The sequence below is a fragment of the Meriones unguiculatus genome, chromosome 2 (genome assembly GCF_030254825.1).
Source record: "Meriones unguiculatus strain TT.TT164.6M chromosome 2, Bangor_MerUng_6.1, whole genome shotgun sequence".
Taxonomy (NCBI): Eukaryota; Metazoa; Chordata; class Mammalia; order Rodentia; family Muridae; genus Meriones; species Meriones unguiculatus.
The window spans coordinates 152,564,393-152,592,263 of record NC_083350.1 but is presented as its reverse complement, the minus strand read 5'-3'; the positions used below and the strand labels follow the sequence as shown (position 1 = coordinate 152,592,263).

At 33.8% G+C, this 27,871-nt stretch overlaps 1 protein-coding gene across 2 annotated transcripts in view; it reads right to left on the bottom strand.

The window, feature by feature from the left end:
• The window catches only part of Pcdh10 (protocadherin 10), a 61,601-nt gene that overhangs the window by 9,234 nt on the left and 24,496 nt on the right, over window positions 1–27,871 (bottom strand). Inside the window, exon 5 of one of the 2 annotated variants that reach the window (XM_060378282.1) lies at window positions 23–9,345. The exons of the other annotated variant lie outside the window; for it this stretch is intronic. Within the exon in view, the coding sequence (XP_060234265.1) occupies window positions 9,326–9,345 (20 nt within the window). The 3' untranslated portion in view covers window positions 23–9,325. Of the gene's footprint in view, window positions 1–22; window positions 9,346–27,871 lie in introns of those variants that run through there. 2 annotated transcript variants of the gene reach the window in all.

The window sequence follows — 27,871 nt, the reverse complement described above, 5'->3', positions numbered from 1 at the left end:
TCAGATTAAAAGAAAAGAGAAATAAGTTTCACAACTGTTATATCTTTTATTTGCACTAACTTTTAAAATATTAGTTATGTGGTGTTATGTGTATATCACAAAAGATGACAGAGAAATTGACTATGTCTTTTTCTTCAAGCATGCTTTCTTCTACATATGCTTGACAAATTATCCAGATACTAAAAAGTTAAAAATATTTAAATTTGACTTATGACACATCCAAAGCCATTTCCAAGCAATATAATTAATGAAAAGGTGTTAACGCAAATAAAAATTTAAATAATAATCAGCAAGTATAATAGAAAGAATTATCAGAATGTAAGCTAATTACTATCATTTGCTCCCAGGAAAAAAGTATAAACTTATCTTGCATTGCTCATATATTTTGCCTTTCTGATCTTGAGTAGCTAGCACAGTAAAATTTAAATGAAAAAAAGAAAACTGGAACTCATTTTTATAAACAAGATTACATTCCCCTAGACACATTTTCTTTTCACTCTGTCCTTTAAAGGAAGTCTGATTTCCATAAGAATAACAAAAGCTCATTTTTATTCTTCCCACCCATTGTCAGGCAAATGGCTATCAGTGAGTCACTAGGATCCACTGATCTTCTTAAAGGTCTTTACATTCCTTCCTTTTTCTCTATTTTCATTAGTTTGGCCTGAAATAATACTATGTTACATTGTTACCCTAGCTTTAAGGTCACAATCACCTTAAAATAGGCCAGTGTTTTTATCTTATGAAAGAAAAATTGAATGGTGAATAGTTATTATCAGTGTTTGTTTCCATCATTATTATAGCATGTGACACTGAGATAGACTCTTCTACTGGAGCTTTGTTGGAAATTGTTTCTTTCATTCAATGAGAAAGTGAATGAATGGGTAAAGTGCTTGTGGAACAGGCCCAGGGACATGAATTTGAATCCCCAGTAACCATGAAAGTAAGCCAACACAACACATTGGCCCTTAGCTGCAGCACTAGTAGTAGGAGGTAAAGGGAGAAAGACAGAACTGAAGGGGGGCACGGGTGAGCTTGTCATTCAGTGAGAGAACTTAATTGCAGAGTGAGGAAATCATCCTATGTTACCTCTAACTTCTTTCTACACGTGTTCTAAAACACCAACGTGCACACACTACTCACAAATGCACTAAAATTGTTACATACAACAGAAGATTATATATTATATTAAATCTCTTCGCTGAGACCTAAATTTTAAAACGCTCCAATGTCCCTATTGACATCACAACATTGTTTATATCTGGAAACTCACTTCCATCCTAGAAGCAGTACCTTGAGGCCATAGTGTAAGTTTTGACACCACCAAATGACTCCATGAAGAACTACAAAGTGTTTCATGTATCTAAATGGTCAGATGTCAGTGTCACACAGTTTTCCATCATTCTATTTGTTAAAATTTTAGGAACACTGTAATTCAGAATCAGTGTGGCATCTTCGAAGTGAGTGATGTTTGCAGACTTTTTCATTGAGGTGTTGGACATTTGTCCATGAGCATTCCTCATGACAGACAAGTGTCTGACGACCATACTGCACCTTCAACCCTGTATACGCCTCTGTGAGTTTGCAGACCCATGTCAAACAGTGGTAACAACTTGAAAAATCTGCAAAAACATTCTGAGCAGGTCATTTAATATTATTACATTTTCAAACCCAATAAAATTCCTGTTTATAAATGTTTTATTTAGGCGTACCACATATTTTTGTTAGATTTAAACTAAAATCACAGAATTAATATGCATTTTCATTAACTTTACAGTTTTCAATTCCTCTCTCTCTCTCTCTCTCTCTCTCACACACACACACACACTTTTCTAATTTAAAGTTACTTGGTATGTTGTAATATTTACTATATTCCTATGGTCCTTGTAAACCTGTTTATAAGTGATAGATTTCTAATCATATCAAAATAAATTAACAGTCTTAGAATTATTATATGGTGTTGAAAACCCCAAAGCTGCTTAGTGCTAATAAAAAGATATTGAATACTTGGGTAACTTGTTTGGTGTTCTAAAGACTTGCTTTGTGCTTACTAAAAAAAAAAAAAAAAAAAAAAAAGAAAAAAAAAAAAAAGAAAAAACCTCCATCACAAATCACACACTTTTAAGAGGAATGAAAGGATTGGAGAAATTTTGATTATTTATTATTTCATTATTAATTGTATTTAAAAAATAAGGACAAGAAATCTTTCAGTGGGCTGGAAAGATGGCTCAGAGGTTAAGATTGCTTGCTATTTAAATTTGTTTACCACCACCACAGGAAAAATTACAACTGCCTGTACTACAGCTCCATGGGATTCAGAAACCTCTTCTGGTCTACTCAGGCAGTCGAAAATACATGACATACAGTCACACAAAACGCACATTCCTACTAATTAAATAAAATGAAAATCAATCTCTAAAAAGAAAAGAAATTTCACTCATTTTAGAATAAAACTTACTTTCTGGCTTTTGTAATCCTCCACATGAACACCTCTGTCTGCTTTTTAGTTTTTTTGTTTTTGTTTTGTTTTTTTCTTCCCATCTCTCATGCTACAGAGAAACATTTCAAAAAGCCAAGGAAAAGAATTGGGATTCCCATTCACATAACGTGACTGCAGTGTTAATCCAGTGTCCTTTGTTTCCAGAAAGACTGGTTGAAGAATTTTAGAATAACCATCAAAGGAAAATGAAGGGAAAAATATCACATATTATCATCATCCGCATGATGGTCTTACTTAAATTTCTACATAAATTAATAAATCCATTTAAAATGGAAATGTTCTTTTGTAATTTGACTACTGATTAGTGTGGGTTGTATTCTTTTAACTGGAAAATATAAAGGAATTTACTAAATTCAAAGGAATAAGTTAATTCTAGCAATGTTTTAAACATCAAAGGATAACACTAAGGAAGCAGGCTCTTACCAGGCAGAGGCCTTCAATTAGAACTATTAAACAGTCCAATTGCATCAAGCAGATACTGAAGACTGCCTTAAGTAATTTTCAGAGTGAGTAGAAGACGTGCAAAAAATGATAATCATTATGTAGGAAAAATTCCATCAAACGATCAGTATTCCCAATAAATATTGGTAAAGGCTAATAATATCAAAGGCTTATCCCTTTGATAAGCCTTTCAGATTTCTATTTTTCAGTTGTAGGAATAAATTAATAGGTCAACCTCTGTGGCCTAGTAAGGCTGCTCCTCCTTTGGACTTGGAAAGGAGCAGGGAGGAGATGACAGAGGGAGGGTAGGATTGGGAAGGAATGAGGGAGAGGGCTACAGCTGGGATACAAAGATAATAAACTGTAACTAATATTTAAAAATAAAATTAAATTAAAAAGAAAGATATAGTAAAAATAAAAAATTATTAATCTTGTTTGATGGAAAAACAAATTAATATGTCAAAGTTGATGAGGATGCTGAAGGTTGACCAGACCTCAGTTAGTGGTGAGTTTGTTTCCTTATCTGCATTCTTCACACAGAGAGACAGAGCTGATGAGTGAACATACAAAGGAGTGTAGACTCACCTTTAAGTATTGAAATTATTCTCTCTTAGCTAAAACTCCCCAGTAGGCAGGGATGTTTTTCATTTGTAGATTTGTGTTCTACAGTGTATGAAATCAGTGACGGTGATAAAATTTTAAAAATAATAAAAACTGATGCTAATAATAACAACCTACCTTTAGTTTAGCACTCTGCTCTGAATTTTCTATAAAGGAGCTCACTTAATTCTCAGTAAAAGTTCTGTAATTAATAATACTTATCCATATTGTACAGAGTAGAGAGACTATCAGAAGTGAAACAACTTTTCAAAATATTTTTGCTCACTTTCTAATGTACGAAACATTTTAGATTTGAAATAGAGATCACATGGTTCAATGTGTTGCAAACTTTTGGGGGAATGTTCCATAGCAAAGTTATTGTACCCTGTACCCTGTTTTGCTCATACGTCTGAAAAATTTTAAAGTGAACTCGTGTCTTCTCTATGAATGATGTGCTTTGGTACACATTGTATTGTAGCTATATTTTCTTGCTGTTATTATTTTGCCTTATATATTTTCCTGTTATTATTTATTCTAAATTAATCTCAGGATCAACTGATTATTTTGATTACCTTTTTTATCATTTTACCACTATACATTTTTTCATAATTTATTTGGTTTCTTAAGAAACTTAGAATTTCTGTGAAGAAAAATATAATAATAAATCCTTATGATCTGTGATGGCCAAAAACTTGGTCAGTAAATAGAATTTTTGACCTCTAAAATTATTTTCTTTGTTTAGTGGAAAAATTGCTGATATGGTCTTCAAAAAGAATGACAATAGGGGTAAGAAAGACATAGGCCATCCATAATTATTACTGATGACATCTCCAATTCATTCTTTCTGTAGTAAAGAAGTTCAAAGAAAAAAAAAATGCCTAGCCCTTTAACTTGCTGCCTTATAAATGAAGCTCTTATGTTGAGTGTGTGAGGTTGAATTAATGAAAATTGGTTATACAAATTGCACATGAGAAGCAGAAGCACATTTTTTACTTTGGCTTCATGAGAACTAAGTTTTTATTGAACTAATTCAGATTATTCTAACATTATATAAAACGTACCTCTACTTTCCATTCATACTTTCTTCTCTGAAAATTATACAGATATGAATTTTTATTGTGTTTCCATGAATTTGGACCATGAAGTGATTGGTGTTTCTCATTTTAAATAGTGTTCTTTATTGCCTAAAGGCACTCATTTTATGTATAATTTATATGTTAATCTTTGTGAATCCTTGATATTATTTCAGACCTTTTAAGTTAAAATAATCCATCCAGCACTAATTAGAAAAAAAATGTTACTTTTACGATTTGTTGGGGTAATCCTGAGATTCATGTAGAATTGAATGCGTACACTCAATCTGTAAATACGACAAATCTCTTCAAAGTCAGCCATATGCTGTTTCAAGAGATACATAACTTTGAACAGATGTCCCTTAGACCTGTGATATTAAGACTAAAATTACTAAGTCAGCATCACACATTTTTATACATAAGATCACATTTTGCCGATGGTTTTATTCAAAGCTCCCATGACGTCAGTGGAAGATCCATGCATGGAAAGATGGTGTGATATGTATCCTAGTTTTATTTATTTTGTATGTATACAGCAGTATAAAATAATATATTACATTTACACACATATTACTTATGTATGGTTATAGCATTCACAGTAACAACACTGGAATTAAGACTGAAACTCATCTGTTATAATACCCTGTTTTCACTCACAGATAATTGTCTCAGACATGTCCGTAGAACTGAAGCTCCCTGGTTACATTCAGCTCAAGGACATATGGATGTTTGGGAAATGCGAGTTCTATCTTCCAGAAATTTTTAAGTTGCATGTGAAAATATTTTCTGCATCAAGAGTGCAGTCTTTTCACACTCCTCAAAAACATCTGGAGAGGAAAAACTTCAAACTAAGCATCTGACGAGTTTTCAAGAAATAATTTTTTTCTAATTTTACAAATACTTAAAAAATAACAGTGATTAGAAACACATGCATGCACACTAAATGTATTAGAATCAAAGTCATATTATTGCCTGCTATACTCTGGCGGCACACAGCTACCAGCATTCTGACAGAATGCTAAGATCTAAAACCTAAGCCACGTGTTTGCAGAAAAATTCTCTACTGAACAGTTTTAAAGATTACTGTGTAAGGGTTTTGTCCGACTTCTCAGAGGGATATTTCTTGAAGTACTAACAATATACAAAATAACTTTACTACTTTAGGATGTAAAAAATATTGAATTTAGCAATATTCTGGTTTTCCTTGTTAAAAAGAGAACATAAAAAGGATATTAATGCAAAGGCTTTACCACTACAAAATTAGACTTAAGGAATGATTAAGAACACAAAAAAGGTGCAGTGGAAAAAAACAAGATTCCAGCAAAATCATTGACTATACCAATATTAAAGTATTGGTGAGTTCTATGGGTATTTGTGCCTCACATAGATATAAGGGGAAACTAAACACAACGTCAATGTCTTTCAGTATCGTAAATGCCTTATCTATCTTGGTAAACATTCACCACGTTCAATTTGATCAACTGAACCCCACACACAACTTCACAAGATTCTAGAAAGCCTACTTCTGACAGCCTATATGTCCAGAACTGCAGAGAATATTTCTTCCCTTCATGGAAAATCAAAAGAACTCCAACATTTCAAAGAATGTGAGGACAAATTATAGCACAACTAAAAAATAAAAAAAAGAATTAATAATAAATTTTTATATACTATATAATTTCTAATCCACAATGCTTGGTAAAGGCATTGTGTTAGGTATTTTCCTGAAATTAAATATATGTATTTCCTAAAAGGGAGACACATTTATGTTATTGACATTGTCTTATCTTTAAATTGATTATGATGCAATATTTATATACTTGATTTATGGCGATTTAAAAAAAAATTATGCTCACAGAATAAAATTATAATTTTATATGTGGGTGAAATATTCCTAAAAATTGTCATTTGACATACCATTGAAACCGTACAACACTCTTTCCACAGGAAAATTTTTGAGTTTTACTGCTCTAAAACTAATGAGACTAAATAAGGAATAAATTCCATTTTTCGTTGGAAGTATTTTATGGATGAAACACTGTCTAATACTATTGTTTTCTTTGAACATGTCACAATAATAGCAGACTGGATATTAATATGATCAGCTTAAATGTAAAGTCTACACTAACTCTTCTTGATGCAGTTGATGAATCTACCTATAGTATTTCATTACTTTCTTGTCTCATTGTTCCTTTAGTCTTTGTCATTGAAACATAATATTTTAGCCAATTCACTGAAATTGTACCTCTGCTGTAGCTTCTAGTTTATCATGCATGCAGTAATTGATAAATGATACTAGCATTTAACATTGTGTGTTTAATAATTTGCTTTCTCAAATTATGTATGTTTTGGTAGAATGATGGTACAATTAAAAACTACAATACAAATTACTCTAGAAAGTTGCTATCATATATAAAAATAGCTAACACACAACTATATGTTAGAAAATCATGTAGAAGGTATACTGCATATGACATGAAATGTTTTAAAAAACATTTTAAGTCGAATGAATTAGTACAAATATTGTAATGTTAAGTGAGCATGAAAAGATGAATGTAGATCTTAACCCATGCTTTTAAATTGAAGCAAGAATGGATTTAATTAATACGAAGTGATTCAACAATTTTTTTCTTGATTGAAAAGCAATTAGAAAAAACAAACTTTTTAAGTTAAATTATATATACTATTTTCTTAGTTTATGATGTAGTATGCCAAACATCGAAGAAAAGATTGCTACGGCACCCAGTAAGTGTATGTGCTTTTGAATCACACATGGACATTTCATTTATTTTTCAACAGGCCTTCCAGAGACAGAATTCTGTTTATATTATGTTGCTATAAGCTAATTGATATTATAATATATGATTATATAATTCAATAGCATCAAAAGGATGACACTGGGTATAACTTTAATACGGAAAGCGCCAATGACTACATGTATGCATTTTAATGATAAATCTTAATTAAAAGTCCATTTTAACTCATATGATATTAAATGGATCTCATTTGTAAAGGGTTAAATGTTATTCTATTCTTTAGTGTTGTTTAGCTCATATTTGCAGTGAGCATATAACCACATCAAAATAAAGGTTAGCATTTCAAAATGAGCCTATAATTTGGGCTTGGTAAATCATTATATCATTCTGGAATCTTTTTAGAGGGCAGTTAAATTTAGTCCATGATATGCCTTGATGAATCTCTCACATTCTCTAATTTTTATCCCTCCCCTGTTTCAACAAGCGACAGACAACAGTAGAAAAAAATGTGAACTAAAGGAAAATACGTCTTTCTGAATTTAATAATTAACCTTGTTGACAAGAAAGTAAAAGACAAAATTAATTTTTCAAGACTGACCAAGGAAGAATATTATCATTAATAAAACACTGACTACATTTAAGCTATAAAATTTTACATATAATACTGTAACAGTAATGTATCATATTTCTATCTCCAAATTTATTTGACTTTTTAAATTTAGAGATTTTTTAAATACTTTATTGTTAATATGTACCAGCTCTGATAATTATATTTATATACCTCTATATATTTATATAGAGTTATAGATTTTATTCATGTTTACTTAAGAGTCACAGAACTATGTAAAACTATGTAAAATAAGATTCTATGAATTATATGATGAGAAGGTCTTAAAATAGTAATCTTCAGTTACATATTTTACACCACGAAATGTACAGACACCCAGATTTTTAACTAACAACAAATACAGATGAATTTATAGTTTCTTTATAAAAGCTTTAAGTGATGCTAAATTCAAAGCCATGGAAATAGAATCGGAATCATGTAGACTGCTCGATGTTTTGAAACTACATCTTCTGTGCTCCGCCTGACAATATTAACAGCTACATCTTTGGCATTGAAAATTCACAATGAGTTCTTGACAAAGTTTTGCAGCTTAGAACTTTACTTTCTTTTAAAGAAAGAAAAATACAGGGTTGAGAAAGGTATGAAAATTAGGACAAACTATTGATGGTGTTTCTCAGTTAATCTTAGGGACCCTGAATTGCCTTCTGTTTTATTGTATGATGAGGGCTGTATGAATCCATTTAAAAACCAACTAATTTTTACCACATCTTAGGAAAATTATATAATATAATATATATTTTATATTTATTTAGAAGCTTTGAAATAGTACAGTAAACACTTTGCAACACGGTGTATAAACTACAGAATGTCTTTGATATTTTTGTGGGTCTTTAGAATACAACATATTTTTAATAGCCCACGAATGAAAAGAACATAGTCACATCTCTCTTGTAAAGTCGGGGTAGTTTGGGGAACACTTGGTCACACAAAAATAATATAAAACAGTCAAGTTGAAAACAGTGATATTGCATTTATAATGCACAAATTTCTTTTATCTTGATGACTGGCTTCTCATGGTGAATATAAACATCTAAAGGGCTCAGTGACATTTGGAGAGAGAAGGGTAGATAGTGCTGTAAACAGGCACACACTGATCGGAGAGGCAACGCCGGTTGCCTATGGAGTTTCTACAGTCTGCACATTTCAACTCATTTCTCAGGCCTGCTGAGAGCAATTAGGTCCTACACGTGGCCACGATGACTCCGCTGGAAATCTAACACTCAGCTACACACAACTAACTGGATGGCCAAGATAATGAAGTTGAAAAGTTGATGCTTTTGTTGGTCGACTCTGTGCAAATCATACTGCTTCGGGTAAGCTGCAGAATTGACTAGCATATCCTTTTCCGTGCTGTGAAAAAGAAAGAAAAATACTCTAAGAAAAAGTGGTTGACGTTTGGATTTCTGCACATGAAATCATACAAAAGGAAACTTGGGGTAACCCTGTGTTAGACCCATGTGGTTTTGCACAGATGCAGAACCATTTGAGTTTCTAGTAGTCACTGAAGTTCAGTTGTTTGGCATTCTGAAATTTACACTTTTGACTTTTACAAAATGCATTGTGGATTGGAACTACATGTTTAACATAGCAATCACAAATTATGCAAAGATTAACTTTCAATTATAGAGCAAGTCCTGCTTCTCTGTGTATTTATAATCAGAGTTTGGAAGAAAAATGTGTAAACATTATATTGCTAGAACAAATCTTTTTAAAAATCTATCAAAAAATGTGTGTATAATTTAATTTAATATACTTTAAAATTATTTATGTTTTAATCTAAAGTTATTGGAAATACTTATGGTATTCAAACAATCAATGATGACACATTTTGTAGTTTCATTTTATTTCATTTTTAACATTATATAATGGCTACATTGATCTAATTATCTAAAATCTTTCCTTAGTGTATTATTTTGAAGCAGCTTTGTCTGTAATAAGAATCAGTTTTCTCATCAGAATTCTAGTAGCAAAATGAGGGAAAATATATTATCTCATGTTTCCAGTCCTATAAAATATGTGTTAAAAAGAACAGTGACTAGATTTAGCTGTTTAGATTTATGATGTTATATACTTTACTTAGTAGTAATATTAAAAGATATTTCTTCATAACTTTCAGGATATTTGACCTTGAAAAATACCAGAACAGAATTATATCAGTTAATTAAGAATCTAATCTGAAAAAAAAATAAATATAAAGATGTACCAAATGTTAAATAATTCAAATGAAATCAAACCAAGCATAAATCTATTTCATCAGAAACTAAGGATTACAGTAAGGAACGGAATGGAATTATTTTAGTCTGGTGAAACTCCTCTTTTAAACAAAGTATAATATGTTGATCAGTTTAGTTCTTCTCTGATAACTCTACTACTTTCAAGTAGATGGTTTATTTATTTATTTTTTCAGTTCCTTTGGTCTGATTCCCATACATATAGCTCCTCAATAACTCAGTTTCTGATCATTGAAGCGGTTTGCGCCTTCTCAACAGTCAGCACACATGCCCTCTGGCAGTATAACATCAGGCATCCCTGTGGACAGAAATTAGATCCAAAGTGAGGCTATATAGGTACCGCATAGTTACAATGCCAACAGTTGACAAAAACTGTTTTCTTTATTAATACAGTGATTCCTTGCATCTCGTGATACAGTGCAGTGCATGTAACATTGGACCATAAACTGGCTTTTGTTACATGTGTATAGTCCTAATTTTTCACAGAGTGTTATTTAAACAAATAAAATTAGCTCTTTTAAAATTTATTATTATTATTATTATCATTTATTATAATTTATTCAATTTGTAGCTAGGCTGTGGCCCCTTCCCTCATATCCTCCCAAACCCATCCTCCCTCCCTCTTTTCCCCCTACACCCCTCCCCTAGTTCATTGATAGGAGAGGTCCTCCTCCCCTTCTTTTTCACCCTACCCTATCAGGTCTCATCAGGACTGGTTGCATTGTCTTCCTCTGTGGCCTGGCAAGGCTGCAAGCTACAGCGGGGGGGGGGGGGGGTGATCAGAGAGCTTGCCATAGAGTTCATGCCCTGCTCCCCTTGCTAGGGACCCAACCAAGGACAATGCATGGTGAGAACCTATAACACCCCCTCAGATGTAGCCCATAAAATTGGCTTTTTAAATAGATCTAATAGATCTATTTAATAGATGTAATAAAGATCTAATAGATCTAACTCTCACTTTAATTTACTCTTTTTTGATACATGGAAATTTAAGTAAGTATGACACCGTTTATTTATTACAGTCAGAACTGAAAATTATTTAACAGGTAAGGCTTGTACAGCCAATGAAATTCAATTTACAAAATATATTTATCAAAGCACTACAGTGACCAGAATCACTGTTTGTCTGAACTGGAAATAATGGTGCATGATCCAGAGAATTATCAAAAATTTTGGCCAGATCTTTGACTTTCCCACCTGTCTTAGAAAAATATTCTGACTTCAAAACTATTATTATGTTTTTCAAAATAACATGATTTTCACTGCAGTTGCCTACCTTCCTTCCTTCCTTCCTTCCTTCCTTTCTCTCTCTTTCTTTCTCTCATTCTTCTTCCTTCCTTCCTTCCTTCCTTCCTTCCTTCCTTCCTTCCTCTCTCTCTCTTTCTTTCTCTCATTCTTCTTCCTTCCTTCTGTCCTTCCTTCCTTCCTTCCTTCCTTCCTTCCTTTCTTTCTTTCATTCTTTCTTTCTTTCTTTCTTCCTCTCTTTAATAAATTTATTCCAGGAGTTTAAAGACAACAGAAACTCAGTAACTCGGTCGGTCGTACTGTTATTCTCAACATATAACCTAATTCAGTGTGTGGAAAAGGTGCTTCTTACATTAGCATAGAAATGAGCCAATGGGCAAATGATTTAACTAGTATAATGTCATTTTTTATTAGGTTAAAATACCTCTGGTAAGTAAAATTACTAGAATATATAATTTATGTTCAGAATACAAAATAAATGTGTTATTTATATGGTTCACAGACAGAGGATTAGCAAACATAATTTTAAAAACAGTAAATAAAAAAAACTAAGCACAATAGATGTGTTTTAATGGCTTCTTTGTGTTGCAAGCACATTCCTTATATTTTAAATCATCTCCCTGCTTTCAGCCGTTGTTTGTATATTTCCAGTTTCTTATTTTTAGCTCCTCTTACCCACTCATTGATTGAAACAGAAAAATCTTCAAGGTGTGTTCAAAGCGGGGAGGACAAGGAAGAAATTCTGCCTATAGTTCCCGAAGATGTAGACATACCTATTTTATTTTGACACTTTTCAGAGGTGAATTTAACCTTGGATGGTCATAATGTAAGTGCAGTATGTACTGACTGAGACAAGTGTTAAGCAGGAGGTATGTAAAGGAGAGCAATGGCCTTCCATAGTCAGTGCTAGGGACGGAGGCCCTCATGATGACAAAATTACTATAACTTTCTTTGTGGGTGCTACTTCAGGGTAGGAAGAATTCATCATATACGTTGATGCTCTTAGCTCACTGACGTCCTGCACAACACCGAGTGATCAACGCCTCCTTGGAGAATTTATCCTCTAGCTTTTCATTTTTCAAATGTATTTTTAAAAGCTGTACATCAGTGTATGCATTGAATCAGTTGCTTAAAATTGGATATTTTTTTTCTTTTCTCTGGGATCAAAAGAATCAAGGAACTGTTTGTGCTTCTTTTATACTCTATTTTTTAACTGCATTTTTATTTTTCTTAGTGAGTCACAGAAATATTTCATTTTTCACACTTATCTTGACATCTGAAGTAGAGATGAAGAAATATTCTGAAGAAAAAATATTCAAATTTATACTCTTAAAATTTAGAAAGCAGCTTTTAAAGAATTGTGCAACAGTATTTTTTTATGCTTTAAAACCTTATTGGTTTTCACAGCAAAGCATAATCACAAATTGTAAGAAAATTTAAAGCATTTAGATTAACTAGAGTGATCATTAAACTAATTAAGCAATGACTTAAGAAGAGTGACTGTAATGTGCACAATATTACATAACAGTAAAATTATCATAACCAACAGAGCACTTGTGCCATATAGCTGCCTAACAAAAACTAAGTATGTTATACATTACAATAGGTTATAAGCCAAATACTCACATTTCAACACTTGTATTACCATAAACACAAATGAATCTCACACATTCATCTTATCACAGTAAAAAGCAAAGAACCCTAAAAAAATTATGTTATATTGTTAAGCAGTCTTATCTGTCTCTGCAAGGGGGAAAAAAAAAGCAACCTTCAAATATCTCCAATGATTGCGATGCCACTGCAGAGAAAATTTTCCAGGGGCTGAGATCAGTCACCTACTCAGAGCTCATTGAAATGTTTAATGAGCCTCACAGTCAGGACACTTTTCACACATAAAGGGAATCTAGCTTGTGAGAGTCTGAGCCCATTCCCCCCTGTGGGAGGCTCCTACACCCGCCCTCTGTTCTCTCTGAAAAAGCATATCATAAACTTAAAGACAGTTTAAAGGTAAGTTTTCATTAGAGATTTGCCCAGTTGAATAATCAGTTCCTTTAACTTTCTTGTCTTATTTTTTTGAACTACTTAAGAGGAATCTCTTTTATAATTTTTCTAAAGACTTTCCTCCCTGTGTTTAACCCTATGTCGGAAAATGAAGGGCAGTAGTGTAGAGATGCTAATGGAGGGTAACTACTTAATTTCTCTTGTGACTTTCCGTCTGCACACATTCATATTTTATATTTTATATATTATGTACTACTCTCTATCACCACATAGAAGAATACAATTTGATTTGAAGTCGTGTGGCTGTATTTGTGTGTGTGTGTGTGTGTGTGTGTGTGTGTGTGTGTGGCAACTATATGGGCTTAAGCTCTATTTTTTTAAAGCTATTTAAAATACAGTGTATTATTTTTGTGACCAATTAAAACATTTCTATTCAGTATAAAGTTGAGTTTGCACCTAAATTGCAATGTTGACTCGATGTCCTTTCAAGATGAGGCTTTTTTTTTCCTTTCATCAAATCATATGACCTTTATTGTAGCCTGACAGCAATAAATGATCATGCAGTATATGGGAAACAAGAGTGTGTTTGAAAGCAGCATTGTTGCCACAAATTTGTGAAGTCTTTATCTCCTGGAAAGAAAATTCTTTGAAATGAATTCCTGAGGCATTCCTCTAGACTATTAATGTAAGAGATGTATAGTGAGGACGTGTTTATCTTTAGTTGACTATATTATGTGCATAACGTTTAAAACATCCTTTATGGAGGACCCTGGGTAAGATGATCAACCCTTCCTCAGAAAGGCAAAGAGGACAGACATCAGAAAAGGGGAAAAAAAAAAAACAAAAACAGGGAACAAGACAGGAGCCTACCACACAGGGCCTCTGAAAAAGACTATCCAGCAGAGTATCAAAACAGATGCTGAGACTCATAGCCAAACTTTGGGCAGAATGCAGGGAATCTTATGAAAGAAGGGCGAGAGAGAAAGACCTGGAGGAGACAGGAGCTCCACAAGGAGAGCAACAGAACCATAAAATCTGACCACAGGTGTCTTGTCTGAGACTGATACCTCAACCAAGGATCATTCATGGATATAATCTAGAACCCCTGCACAGATGTAGTCCATGGTAGCTTGGTGTCCAAGTGGGTTCCCTAGTAATGGGAACAGGGACTGTCTCTGACATGAACTCAGTGGCTGGTTTTTTGATCACCTCTCCCTGAGGGGTGAAAGCCTTACCTGGCCACAGAGGAAGAAAATGCAGCCAGTCCTGGTGAGACCTGATAGGCTAGAGTCAGAGGGAAGGGGAGGAGGACCTACCCTATCATTGGACTGGGGGAGGGGCATAGGAGAAAAGGAGAGAGGGTGGGGTTGGGGGGAAGGGGGTTATAGCTGGGATACAATGTGAATAAACTGTAATTAGTATAAAAAAATAAAAATTAAAAAAAGAAAAGTAATTAGCAAATGCCTAAAGTATGTGTAGAACAAGAAAGTAGTTACAGGGGGAAAATCCTATTTTTGTTTGAGAATAGGAGCATATTTCCTATACTAAATGCTTCTTTTAGCTGAATTTTTATCAAATAATGCTATATTTTATATCTTAGGTAATTAAGGAATATAATTTCTTAAATATTTTAGTTTAATAAATTCCTGTCAAATCACTAAAATACCTCCGTTACGTTTAATAGTTATTAAGCTGAAATGTAAATCCATAGATATCTTAAAGTACAAGAAAATTATAAAAGATAGTTTCACAAAGCCGAAGTGGATCATTTCCAAGAAGAGAAAATTCATGGTAGCTGCTCTTGCTTCTGATCGCTACCTAGAATCAGCCCTTATTGCTGATATGCTCCCAGGTCTGCCATCGTAAGCACCATATATAATTTAAAGAGAATGATTAACATGGAATCTGGGCTCCATTTTCTCACCTAGCAATGTGTGATCAGTGACAAAAATCTATTTATAACCAGCAAGATAGCTTAAAATTCATGGAAAATTACAGCCCATAAAAACTTCTGAATTTATTACCGGGAAATTTCACAATTCAATTTGCTTAGGGTGTGTTTTTAAATTGTATCGCTCTGATATAGAATACCTTACCTATAAGAACAGAGGTGTTTCATTATTCAACTGTATAGGATAATCACCAATCCTCATAGTCAAACGATTTTACACGAAGAACTGAGAACCCTGCTGTACCACAGATTCTCTCCTACCACAGATCTGCCCACGGAAGGAGGACCCACAGACAGGCAGTATCAAGTCTGCATTTTATTTCACATGGAAATACTGTCCATGTGGCTTACTACAACCACGTTTTCTACCTACATTATTAATCGACTCATTATATTAAAAAACAGTGTGTTGTGACAAAAACTACTGATGGTGCATTAATATCTTTTGATGGTGTCTCAAATTTTATATGAAGGTTTCTAACAAGAAAAACATTCGTTTATGAATATCCCATCTAGTAATATAGTGAAGATATGATTTGTGAAATAAAGTATTAAACTCAAATTAAATATTTAAAAAAAACAAAACAAATATGTATGTATCAAAAATATTCACTACAAACTAGACTTTGAAAGAAAGAAATCAGAGTATATGGTGCTTCTCTGTCTTTGGTGAACACTGTGCTAGGCTTCTTGAGAAAACAAACAAAGCAAAAAGACAAAAACAAAACAAAAAACCCACATTGTTTCATTGGTTTCTTTAAGTTAAATTTAGAGACTGACTCAGTCTGACCATAGCTTAGTATATATTTTACAAAATAAAAATTTATATTTCTCCCAGTGACAATCAACAGTTTTTCTAACATACCACAGCACATTCAAATGTGGAAAGTTTTGTTCAAAGATATTTTAAAACATTATTTACACTTAAACATACACTTTTACAACGTCAAAGATAATTTACTCGTTATACTTCCCCTCAATAAGCTAAAGGTAATAGTTCATTCAGCTTGACAAATACTCCCAGTTTAATACAACTATAATTTAAAAAGGAATATCCTCAAGTTTCTTTAAAGTATAAATGGTTCTAAAAAATGACTGATAATATTTACTGCCATTGAACATTTATATTTCGAGTGTTTTTTTTTCAAAACAACAAAATGAAATTAGTTACTTCTTTGTAAGATTTAAGTTAGCATTCCTATTCACAGCAGGGAGCATGAGAGATTTCAGAGTAAGATTGGCCATCTCTGTGTACACAAGGATTCTCCACCTGAAGAGAGCTTTGTGTATCAAATGTCATTTATTACATGACATTCATGCCAACTCTTCAAGAACCATATGATTTCATGTTTATATGAAAACCAAGCATAAATTCAGCATCATATGATGCAAAAATAAATGAGTATTTAAAAATTTTTAAATGATAACAATTTATTCATAGGTCTAATTTATTATCTATGAATTGCTTTCTTACGTGTTAATAGCAATTGAAGCACAACCTGGGAAAATTAAGCCATGAAAATAATTGGCTTAGTAAATACAAAATCCAGTACAGTGTAACCAAGCATCTTTTTTCCAATAGCCAGTCAACACACATAACTCAAAATCTGTGCTCTTATCTATGGCTTCCTAATGTATTTGATGACTTTGGTCCCTTAATGTTATCTGATTAGGTCTAGATTAAGTGAGCCAATAATTGTTGGACAGGCTCACAGAAGAACTGAGAATACAGAAACCCTGGAAGCAGACCACAGGTGAATGCAGTAGTAACCTCCCTACATGAAGAAGGTTAGGGAAGCCACCATTACAGGATTTAATATTCCTCAGCAGTATTGCCAGATAAGATACAGGGTGACCAGTAGGACCTGGGTCTCCAATTAAATGATGAATACTTTGTTAATACATACATATCTTGCACATTATTTGTATACCATACATTGATCGGGGATAGTCAGTTTGGCAAGCGTTACGTCAAAGTATCTACTTCATTATGACCTAGATGTCATTAGTAACCATAAAAGCCAGAAACTTTCTTTGTAATGCTAGTTTACTTGTGAAGCTTTTTACATGTCTACACAAATGAATACTAAGGTACTATGTAACAAAAACAGATAAGAAACCAAAATTAATTATCCAGAATTTAAATCCATAGTCAAAGACTGATTATTATTACAAGAAAGTATATATGTTAAAACATATATAGTCACAAAATTAAATTGATGTATTATTTGTAGGGAATCTTATGTATCTTTGTTATGTTTACCTGTAATTTTAAGTGATGTGTGGTCTCGTGAGAGATAGCATAGTTAATAAATGTTCTCCTCTTTGCATATTAAAGATGATTTTCACTTACCCTTTTTGAAATGTAAGTCAAAATATAAAGTTTAGTGTCACTTGTATCCTATATTCACAAACTCATAGCCTTATGTCCCTTCAGTCCAATCTCTTATGAAATAATATGTGACCTGAATACTGGTATGCTGGAAATCAAACAACCTTAAAAGGTTTAAAATGCCAATTACTGAAATAATGTTCTATCATGCTTATTAAAAATTAAAGTCAATTTTAGTTATAATGTAATTAGATACCAAGTTTAGACCCTAAAGCATCATTTTTCTTTCATGACTTCAAAGTATATATTCATTTCATGTTTATTTTAATTGTTGCAAATATCAGATTTGTGGCAAATTAAAAAGTTGTATTATGCACTTAGAATCAATGAAAGACAAAACAAATTCAAGAAAAAGCTCAGAATTTCAATCATTCACCATTCTTGGTACCAGAAATAGATTCTAGCTAAATGTGTTGATATTGTATATTAGCATATAAATTACCTTTATTTTTATCAAAATTAGCAAGTGTAGAACTCAATAATATTCCAGAAAATTGGTTGCTGACTAATTATTGACAATATTAGCAACCAACAAAGAATATCCATTCGTTGCTATTTTGCCATAAAAGAAACAAAAATATTAAAAGAAAGAAAAGAAAAAGAAAAGGCCATGTGAAGCAGGCAGTGATGCTAAGATTCTTTACAGCAAAATATTTGAGACAATACCACTAGAACCCAAGTTTGATTCCTAACATGCATATGAAAAAGCAGAACACACCTGTAACCCCAATGAGCAGAAATAAGTAGATCTGAAGCTCATTGCTGAGCCAGCCTCACCAAACAGACTCCATGTTCATTGAGAGATTTTTCTCTCTAACAATAATAATAATAACATAGTGTAGAACCACAGAGGAAGAAACCTGATCTCAACATCACTTGTAAACCATGTATGCACACATCATATATATCTACAGAAACATACAGCACACACACACAAACACACACACACACACAACTCTAGACTCTTAAAGATAATTACAATACAATCTCAGATACCCAAAGAAAGCCAAGTTAATCGCCTCAACCAATTATCCAGTACTCATCACCAACTTCTCTAACTCTAATCCACAGTTCCCAGTGCCCCTGATTTTGTTCACATTTACACTGTGGTCATCCTTCTTAATTGTCAGTGTATGCATGCAAATTATATGTTGATGACATTGAAAAATAAGTGTATTTGTGAAACTGGCTTTTGGACATGAGGAAGCCTGAGATTTCACGGGACAAAGCACTGTCTCAGAAGGGCCAGAGTAAATCTGTGAAACTGTGGATATTTGAAAGACTGAACTACAGGCAAAAAATGTTTGGAAGCAGAAATCGTGCAGTATTTACTTGTTTTTACTTGTTGGCTATTTTACATGGGATTCTACTATGATCATCTTATTCGATGGTTTTAGGGAAGATGCCCAGACAATTTCTTCAAAGAGTGAAACTTCTTCCTTCCAGAATACTTTACCTGTTGAATCACAGCTTAAGTCTACAACCCTTGTAGGTGTGTGCTTGCTTAAAATGCAACTCTGGACATAGTCACAGGTATTATATCCTAAAACATTATAGAACACTGGGCAAACAATTTTATAGATTGATTAAAATACAACAAACTTGTGCATAAGAATCTACAAAGCATTGTGATAAAAGTGTATCTGTCTGGAAAAGCTAAGGTTCGCAGGAAATGTGAGGTGTATCTTGCTTCAGGAGCAGGAAGTGGGCCTACCATTGTGGAATGAGGAGAATGTATACATGAAAGTTCTCTTCCCAGTAGTAGAGCATAAAGATTGAGCATACAGTATCTTGAGACAAATGGTGCACCAAGAGAGGGAGGATCATGTCATGGCTTTACTATGAAAAGACTAAAAGTTGGTGATGTGAATGTAATTGTCTTCATAACATAACATCTCCTAAAACGTTTTAATGAGAAAATTAGAGTAAAACATATTAGAAAAAAATACTTGAATTAGAGAGAAAATTAGATAACTGCTCCTTGAGTCCAATGAGTTAGGCAGAAAACTTTAGGTTTGAAGAGTCTACTATTGTTGCAAAGGCCAGCAGAGAGCCCTCGGATTATACTTAACATGTTTGGAAATAACGTGTCTTCCATAACTCTGATTTTTTTAAAAATGCAATTGAACATTCTGCATTGAAAGTGGCTTCCCAGCTGTCTTATGCCAGCTCTGCTGTAAGGGTAACTGTGGAAGGAGTGAGGGAGTGAGGTGAGATTCTCAGGAAGAAGTTCTGCCCTGCTATCTCAGTATCTCAAGCTTCAGGTCATGTCAGCTGCAACAAATCTAGGAACCCACCAAAGACAACTGAGTATGTTTCCCTTACAAATTTTAGCTTAGGAGAAAATAAGGCAGATAATAATCACAGACTAATATTAAATTCACTTTATAACTGAAACCAAATCTTTTTTTTCCTCATAAAACATTGCTTCTAGGCTTATTATTTTACAAAGAGACATAAGTATATCTTGGTCTGTGAGGCCTGAGTCCAAAATTCACAAGATTCTTTGAGTTAGAAGGACTATTGTGACTGTAGCATTTCATGTAACTGGGCTAGAAGTCTAAGTCAGTAATCTTGATCAAATATCTCCTATGTGACAGTAACCGCAAATTGCAGTCTACTCCTCTTTTTATGAATTGTCTTTCCTCACATTTTCTTTCCACTCCCAAAATGCTTAACATAAAAAAATAAAACAACACACTACTCTTAACACACAGAACAAAAGCAACAGCCACAACCACAAAGCCCTCAGCTATGACCTGACCTTTTTAATAATTCACTTTTCTTATGATGCCCCTAACGCAATAAAAGTCTCCTTCCTGCAGTCTGCTGCCCTTGTTTCTGTCTTCCTTCCTTCTTCCCTCCCTCTCTTGTTTCCTTTATTCCTCCATCCCTTCCTCTTTTCTTTTCTGCCTCTCTCCTTGATGGTGCTGGGGCTTAAATCCATCCTTTAGGTACGGTAGTCAAGCAACCTACCATTCCCACACCCTTCATCTTTGTTATCAGTTTACTAATCAAAATTGACCTCATCAGTATGTTATTTGTAATTGTTATTTATCATGATACAATCATCTCAGCCATCTTGTATCATGACCAGAGAAATTACTTTGGTAACTACTCTACAGTTGCTGCATTTATCCACACTCTTCATCTTTTCATTAGAACATTCTTCATGTTCAGTTTTCACGGGAACTATTGTTGTTCAATATTTAAGAGCTACAACATAGAGCAACCATTAGTCAGACTCCCAGTAGCAACCAAAACACATGAACTGCATTTGACTTCTGAACTGTGTCATTTCATAAGTCTAAGATTCAAATGTGGGGCTGGAGAGATGGCTCAGAGGTTAAGAACACTCGCTGTTCTTCCAAAGATCCTGAGTTCAATTCCTAGCAACCACATGGTGGCTCATAACCATCTATAATAAGATTTGGTTTGCAGGCAGAATGTTGCATAAGTAATAAATAAATCTTTAAAAAAAAGAGATTCAAATGTGAATTGCAGACATTCAGACTAAAGCAGAAGGATCCCATATATAAAGCTAGGTTCTCCAACAGGAAGGTAACTGACAAGCTACTACAGAAAATAATCCTTATTTAATAATTTCCAATGTGATGACAGTAAGAATGTCTACATTGGATAAGGTTTATATGTATTTATAATTGATAAATGCATAAAAGAATAGTACAGTCATAATAGACTCTCAATCGTTACGTCTTTCTGCTGGTATTATTTAAAACATCTTTAATTTATTCAAAACATATAACATTCTGTAACTTAGCTAAACAAAGTTTAAGTTTAAGTTAACTGTGCCTCTAGATTTAGATTACAGATTTAGCATTTTCACTATTATTTTCACTTCAAAATATATGAGACTAGCTCTCCAAATTTACACCTTTGCTCACACAAATTCCAAAATCTAGAGCATCTTTGGTCTCCAGCATGAAATGCCCATGAACAACACTTAGTCACTGGAGAACATTACATTTCCCTTGACTGTGTTATATGGAATCATTCCCAAAAAATACCAGATACATTTTATTTTAATACCATAACCATCTTTTCTTTTGTTATATGATGATAGCATTTAAAAAGTAGAATCAGGAAAAAACATGATTTTAGTGAAGAGAATAAAAATGCTTAAATGTATTCACTACAGCAATAATAATCACAAGATAATTAAATGAAAAAAATGTAAATATGTCTTAACATTTTTCACTTCTTTCATTGAAAACTGTATTAGTAAATGCAGAAGGTGGGGTCACTATGAAAAATTATAATTTCTTTATAAAATCAGAAATTAACATAGACATAAGAATAGTATGATTCTTGAGAAGAAATTGGGCACTGGATCTTAGTACTTAGGTCCTTTGTTACTGAGAAGACGTAATGATATTTATGTAGAGAGAGATTACTAGATAAACAGAGAATAGGTAGATTGAGTGGAGGAAGAGAGAGAGAAAGAGATGACTATTTCTCCTGGAAATTTGAATTATTTGGGAAATAAGTCCACATGCTTCTGTAAAACTGAGTTAGAAGACAGAAAACACACAGAATCATAAAGTAATGAGAATATTCACAGACTGAATTAAAAGTCCATTACAGAAAGTAGACTCTTCGAAGTTTGTTGCAGGTATTTTAAACGGGCTTTCATCATCATTTGATGATTCTGTCTGACTTAGAGAGACTATAGTACAAATCACAGATACCAGGCTGATTGAGAGAATCAGGTGCATCAGTTAATTTAGTGAAGGAATAGGTTGACAAAAAACCTTGTCTATTCAGTCCTGGCCTAAGCAGATATAGACATCTCTCCTATGTCTCATTCAAATGTGTGAATTTCCATTCTAACAGGCATTTGTGTTCCCTGAGCATCTGTATCTCTCTCATGAAAGGTACCAATGATATTCGGGGTAACAATATCCTCCCCGCAGCCACATCTTTACTAATGATCAACCACAATTGTTGTTGATAAAGGAGAGATCATTGTATTAGACATTGCTTTGTTTAATTCTTTCATTTCCTTTTATTTATTTTTTTTTTGGCCAAAAAATATATAAATTGTTTCTTTTCTACAATCATTAAACCTAACATGTTACACCATGCTAAATAAAAATGCCTGTTTTCAAATGATTGTGTCCCTGTTTGTTTTACATAATCAAGTATCTTCCTTCATTATAAATACACAAGTTGAGTAAAACAAAAAGACAATGAAATTTGAAAAGTTGTAATCCTGGTCTGTAACTAATATTATCATAACATGAATGAAGCTTAATCTTTGCTGCATATTAGATATTTGATTCTGTAATATCTTAATGGATAAAGAGGAAAAGTAGGAATGCTGTACTTTTCACACATGTGCTCTGTGAAAGAACACATTAACTGCAGATGCAAAATAGTGATTTATTGTGAAAAGAACACTTGGTGTCTGATTTTTCTCTCAGAGTGAAAGAAGGCATAATTAGTTCTATTTAAGCTCGGAATTTTAATTTTGTCCATACTTAGGCTGATGTCATTGTTCCTATTTTAACTGAATATCTGTGGTTGCCTTCAACACTTAATGAGTGCTTCCTTTGGACCAGGCACTCTGCTTTAAATATGATAAATAATTTTATCTCCACAAGGAGCTCCTGAGAATCTGTGTTATAGCTAAGAAAGAGTTACAGGGAAACTGAAGACATTTTGGAAATCACATGGTTCCTTTCCGGGCCAACCTCAGTTTGTCTGTCCCATAACCTGAGATCTTCACCTCAGTATGACACCTTGGACATGAGGGAATGAATCAAGACCACCCCTGAGAAACCATCCCAAGCTGTGAGAACAGATAAAATAATAATTAATTCTGTGAGAAGAATATGAAAAAACACACATCCCGATACAGTGATCCAAGTGAAAATAAAATCAAAATGGGTAAAACTAATAAAAGCTGGTCAGCACCCTTACTTGGCAAGTGGCAAGATTAGATAGTATTTTGCAGGGAGTTTTGTTTTATTAAATTTTTATTTTTTATATTAATTACAGGTTATTTACTTTGTATCCTAGCTGTAGCACCCTCCTTAATTCCCTCCCAGTCCCACCCTCCCTCCCTCATCCGCCCCTCTCTAAGTCCACTGATAGGGGAGGTCCTCCTCCCCTTCCATCTGACCCTAGCTTATCAGGTCTCATGAGGACTGGCTACAATGTCCTCCTCTGTGGCCTAGCAAGGCTGCTCCTCCCTCGTGAGGGGAGGAGGTCAAAAAGGTGAGATCTAGGAAAGATCGACTCGGGGAGTTTTATAAGCACAGTGGCAGACAGCTTGAAGCATGGGTGGCTCTGAGGTTCATTTCTAATAGGAAGGCTGGGTGCTCCCATGAGGACTGCCAGGAACGAGTGTGAGGACTACACCGTGCTTACTGTCTAGGGTGGCTGAAGCAGGGACATGGACCTGCCCCTCTAGTCATCCTGACATTCTGGGTAGGAAAAGCTCATCCGTGGGAAATGGGGATGAGGTCAGCTATGCAAGATCATTAGCCGTTAAACACACTTGCGTCCTCTTACGATTTCAGTTAGACTTTTGATACAATTTTGAATTTTCTTCTGGCTCTCTCCATGAACATTACGATTTGTTTACTTAGTACATTAGTTACGTTTTTAAATGAAGTTATTGACCTTTCTACTTACTCACATATCTGTGGTTAGTTCTCGAGATATGATTTTACCAGGCAATGCCATGCCGAGGATGTTCATGTTGGTTCCACACCACCAAAAACAAAAAACAAAACACCTAACATATAACAGCATGCAAATATATATATTAAAGAACAAGTAACAGGACAGAAGCCTTCCACAGAGGACCTCTGAAAGACTCTACCCACAAGGGTATTGAAGGAGATACTGAGACTCATAGCCAAACTTTGCGGGGAGTGCCGGAAACTTTATGGAAAAAGAAGGTGAGAGAAAGACCTGGAGGGGACAGGAATTCCACAAGGAGACCAACAGAGCCAAGAAACCTGCGCCCAGGGGAGCCTGCAGAGACTGATACTTCAACCAAAGACCATTCATGGAGAGGACCTAGACTTCCTGCTCAGAGGAAACTACAGGTTGCTCATTATCCAAGAGGGTTCCCTAGTAAACGGGGGGTGGGGGGTGGAAGGGGGTGCCTATGACATGAACTCAGTGGCTGGCTCCTTGATCACCTCCCCCTTAAGGGTGCAGCCTTGCCAGGCTATCGAGGAAGATGATGCAGCCACCCTTGATGAGACCTTATAGGCTAGGGTCAGATAGAAGGGGAGGAGGTTCTCCCTTATCAGGGGACTAGGGAAAGGGCAGAAGGGTAGAAGGGGGAAGAAGGGTGGGACTCGGAGGAGACGAGGGAGGGGACTGCAGCAGGGATACAAAGTGAATAAATTGTAATAAATAAATAAATAAATACCTTTTAAAATGTATTATGCTATTAGCAATAATTTGCAAAGAGTAGGTTAAAGAACTGGTTAGCTGGCTTGTTCTCTCTCTCCCACCTCTCCTTCTCCCTTTACCTTTCTCCATCTTCTTTTCCATCTTTTCCTGTCTCTTACTTTTTTAATTTTACAGTATCATGAGGCTCTCTAATTATAAATATAATTATAATAATTAATAGCAAATAAATAATATTTCTGCTGATAGTCTTTTGAAATTAGAAAAGAAGTGAAATGTCTTCACATTGTGTGAAAAGTGATTTAAACTTAAGGATAAAGGAATCTAATCTGCATTTTAATTTAAATAGAGTATCATATTTCATATTAGATACTTTCAGCACTCATTATCAAATTAATTTTCTATATCACTACATTTGATTCCAAAATTACTGTAACCTGAATTTCACTAGCTTTACCCTATAGCCTGGACTGTTGAGCACTGACCCTTTGTAAGCCCCTGATAGTTTTGTCTTTCAAATAATACTTCTAAGGAAGATGATTGATTCAAGTTCCTGCATTACTAGGTTAAAGCAACAATTTAATTTATTCCCGAAATTCAAACCCCAAATATAATGATGACATATGGCATTATGGTCTACTCACCTTCAACATAGTAAGGAAATCATGGTTTAAAGTTAGCACGTGCGTGACTTGACCAAGAAAATTAACCAAAATGTTTTATTTGCATTCAATTATGGTCTATTTCACACACTATGAAAGAAGCAGATATCCATTTTTTAAATGCGGTAGAGGATAACGTGGCATCAAATGTGGAAAATTCTCATGTTAAAAAATAAATAAATAAATGCGTGCAGGTACTGGTGGTGCCCACCTTGAGTCCCAGCGCTTGGGAGGCAGAGGTCGTGAGATTCCTGAATTGAAAGCCAGCACCGTCTACAGAGTGAGTGCCATGACAGCAGAGCTACACAGAGAAACCCTGTCTCATGAAACCAAAATAACAAAAACAACAACAATAAACTAACTCCATAGTGAGAGTATCCCAAAAGCAGATATTTTAAATTTCTACATCACTTGGTAGCAATTTATCTACTAAGATATGACATCATAAGGGTTCTGAAGCATCATCTTAACATATTCAATCTCTATTCCATACATATATAATAGTTGATACATGTAGACTTGTTTGAATTCTAGCCAACTCCCTAAAGCTTTTCTTTAAATTACAATGCTTTCTTTTTTTCTAAACATGTGACTATTGATTATAAGTCATCATTTGAGGGAGAAGACAGGCCTCAGGAAACTCAAATTTTTCTTTTTTAAAATTCTAAAGAAAGAAATCTAAGTCAACCACCGAGATACAAAAAGGGAGAGAAATACCATAAGGTTTTCTCAAAGCTTCTCCTCTGGACAGCTGAACCTTTTTGCTTGCTTTCTTGACTCCTCTAGGCAATAGCATTTTATGGGGAAAAAAGAACCATCAAGGACCTAGAAAGTGGGAAACTGTCAAGTCACAGATGGCATCTGCATATGTCTGTAGTTTGTAAAGTTTTGGGTGTGAAGTGCTTCTCCCTCTCTGATGAACAAACACTGGTGTTCAAGCCAGAGTATTTCCTACAGAAGTTTACTTTAGCTTTGGGAGGGTGAATGCTTTCTTCTCTTCTCTGTCTTCCCTCTCTAGCATGTGTTTAAATACTTAAGATTTAAAACTTTATTTCTCCTCTTTGCTTCTCAATCTGCCATTTGCTATTTTTTTTTAAATCATCTTCAGATGTGATGATTTTCATCATGTTCATCACTCAATTAGAAGTTTCCTTTAAACATTACCAAAAGTTGTGATAATTCTTTAATGGAGTGTCAAAGATATGTAAAGTTCTAGCATCTTGATTTTACTTCTCTTTTATTATAATTTAAGTTGACATATTTAATTCTGTTTCCATAAAATCTACTAAATCTACAGCATATTATGTTTTCGTCAATAAAATGATACAAAGATGAGAGCCAAGCATTTTTGATGGACTAAACTTGCAGAGCGCTACAATATACTAGATATTTAAAAATACATCTTCACTAAATTATTCTGTTTTATATACATTAGCAGACAATAAGGCTTACTCATGAATTTTCCAATATTATCAAAACAATGACTTGCTAATAAATTTTAGTAAAATTTCAGTCTTTACTTCATTTTTCCAATAATAGAAGTTTTAGAATACAAATATAATAATTACTAGCTAGAGACTGAAACAGTTCTAAACATGGGGTTGTAGTGACTTGGACAGGACTTGGGATACTTCTAATATTTTGGAACCTCGACATACTACAGAGAGACGTTTGGAGCACTGATTACATAAGGGGTCCTCATCTTGAAAAAAATTCTTAAGTTATGTATTTATGAATTTCAGTTGTTTGTATATGTGATACTTTGATTAAAATAATAAACTGTTTCTTATCTTTAAAGCATATTAAATCAAAAATTAAGAAAATTACCTGTAAATGTAAATAGTGTTTCTAGAAAATCAAGAATAATGGAAAAATATTTTAAAGAATAGAATATATTAAAACATTTATAAATGTGTTGTTACAGAATTAGGTAGTATCTAATTTTCAGTACACACATATATTGATTAGACTTGTGTTTGTCAATTTTGAAGGAAATAAATTC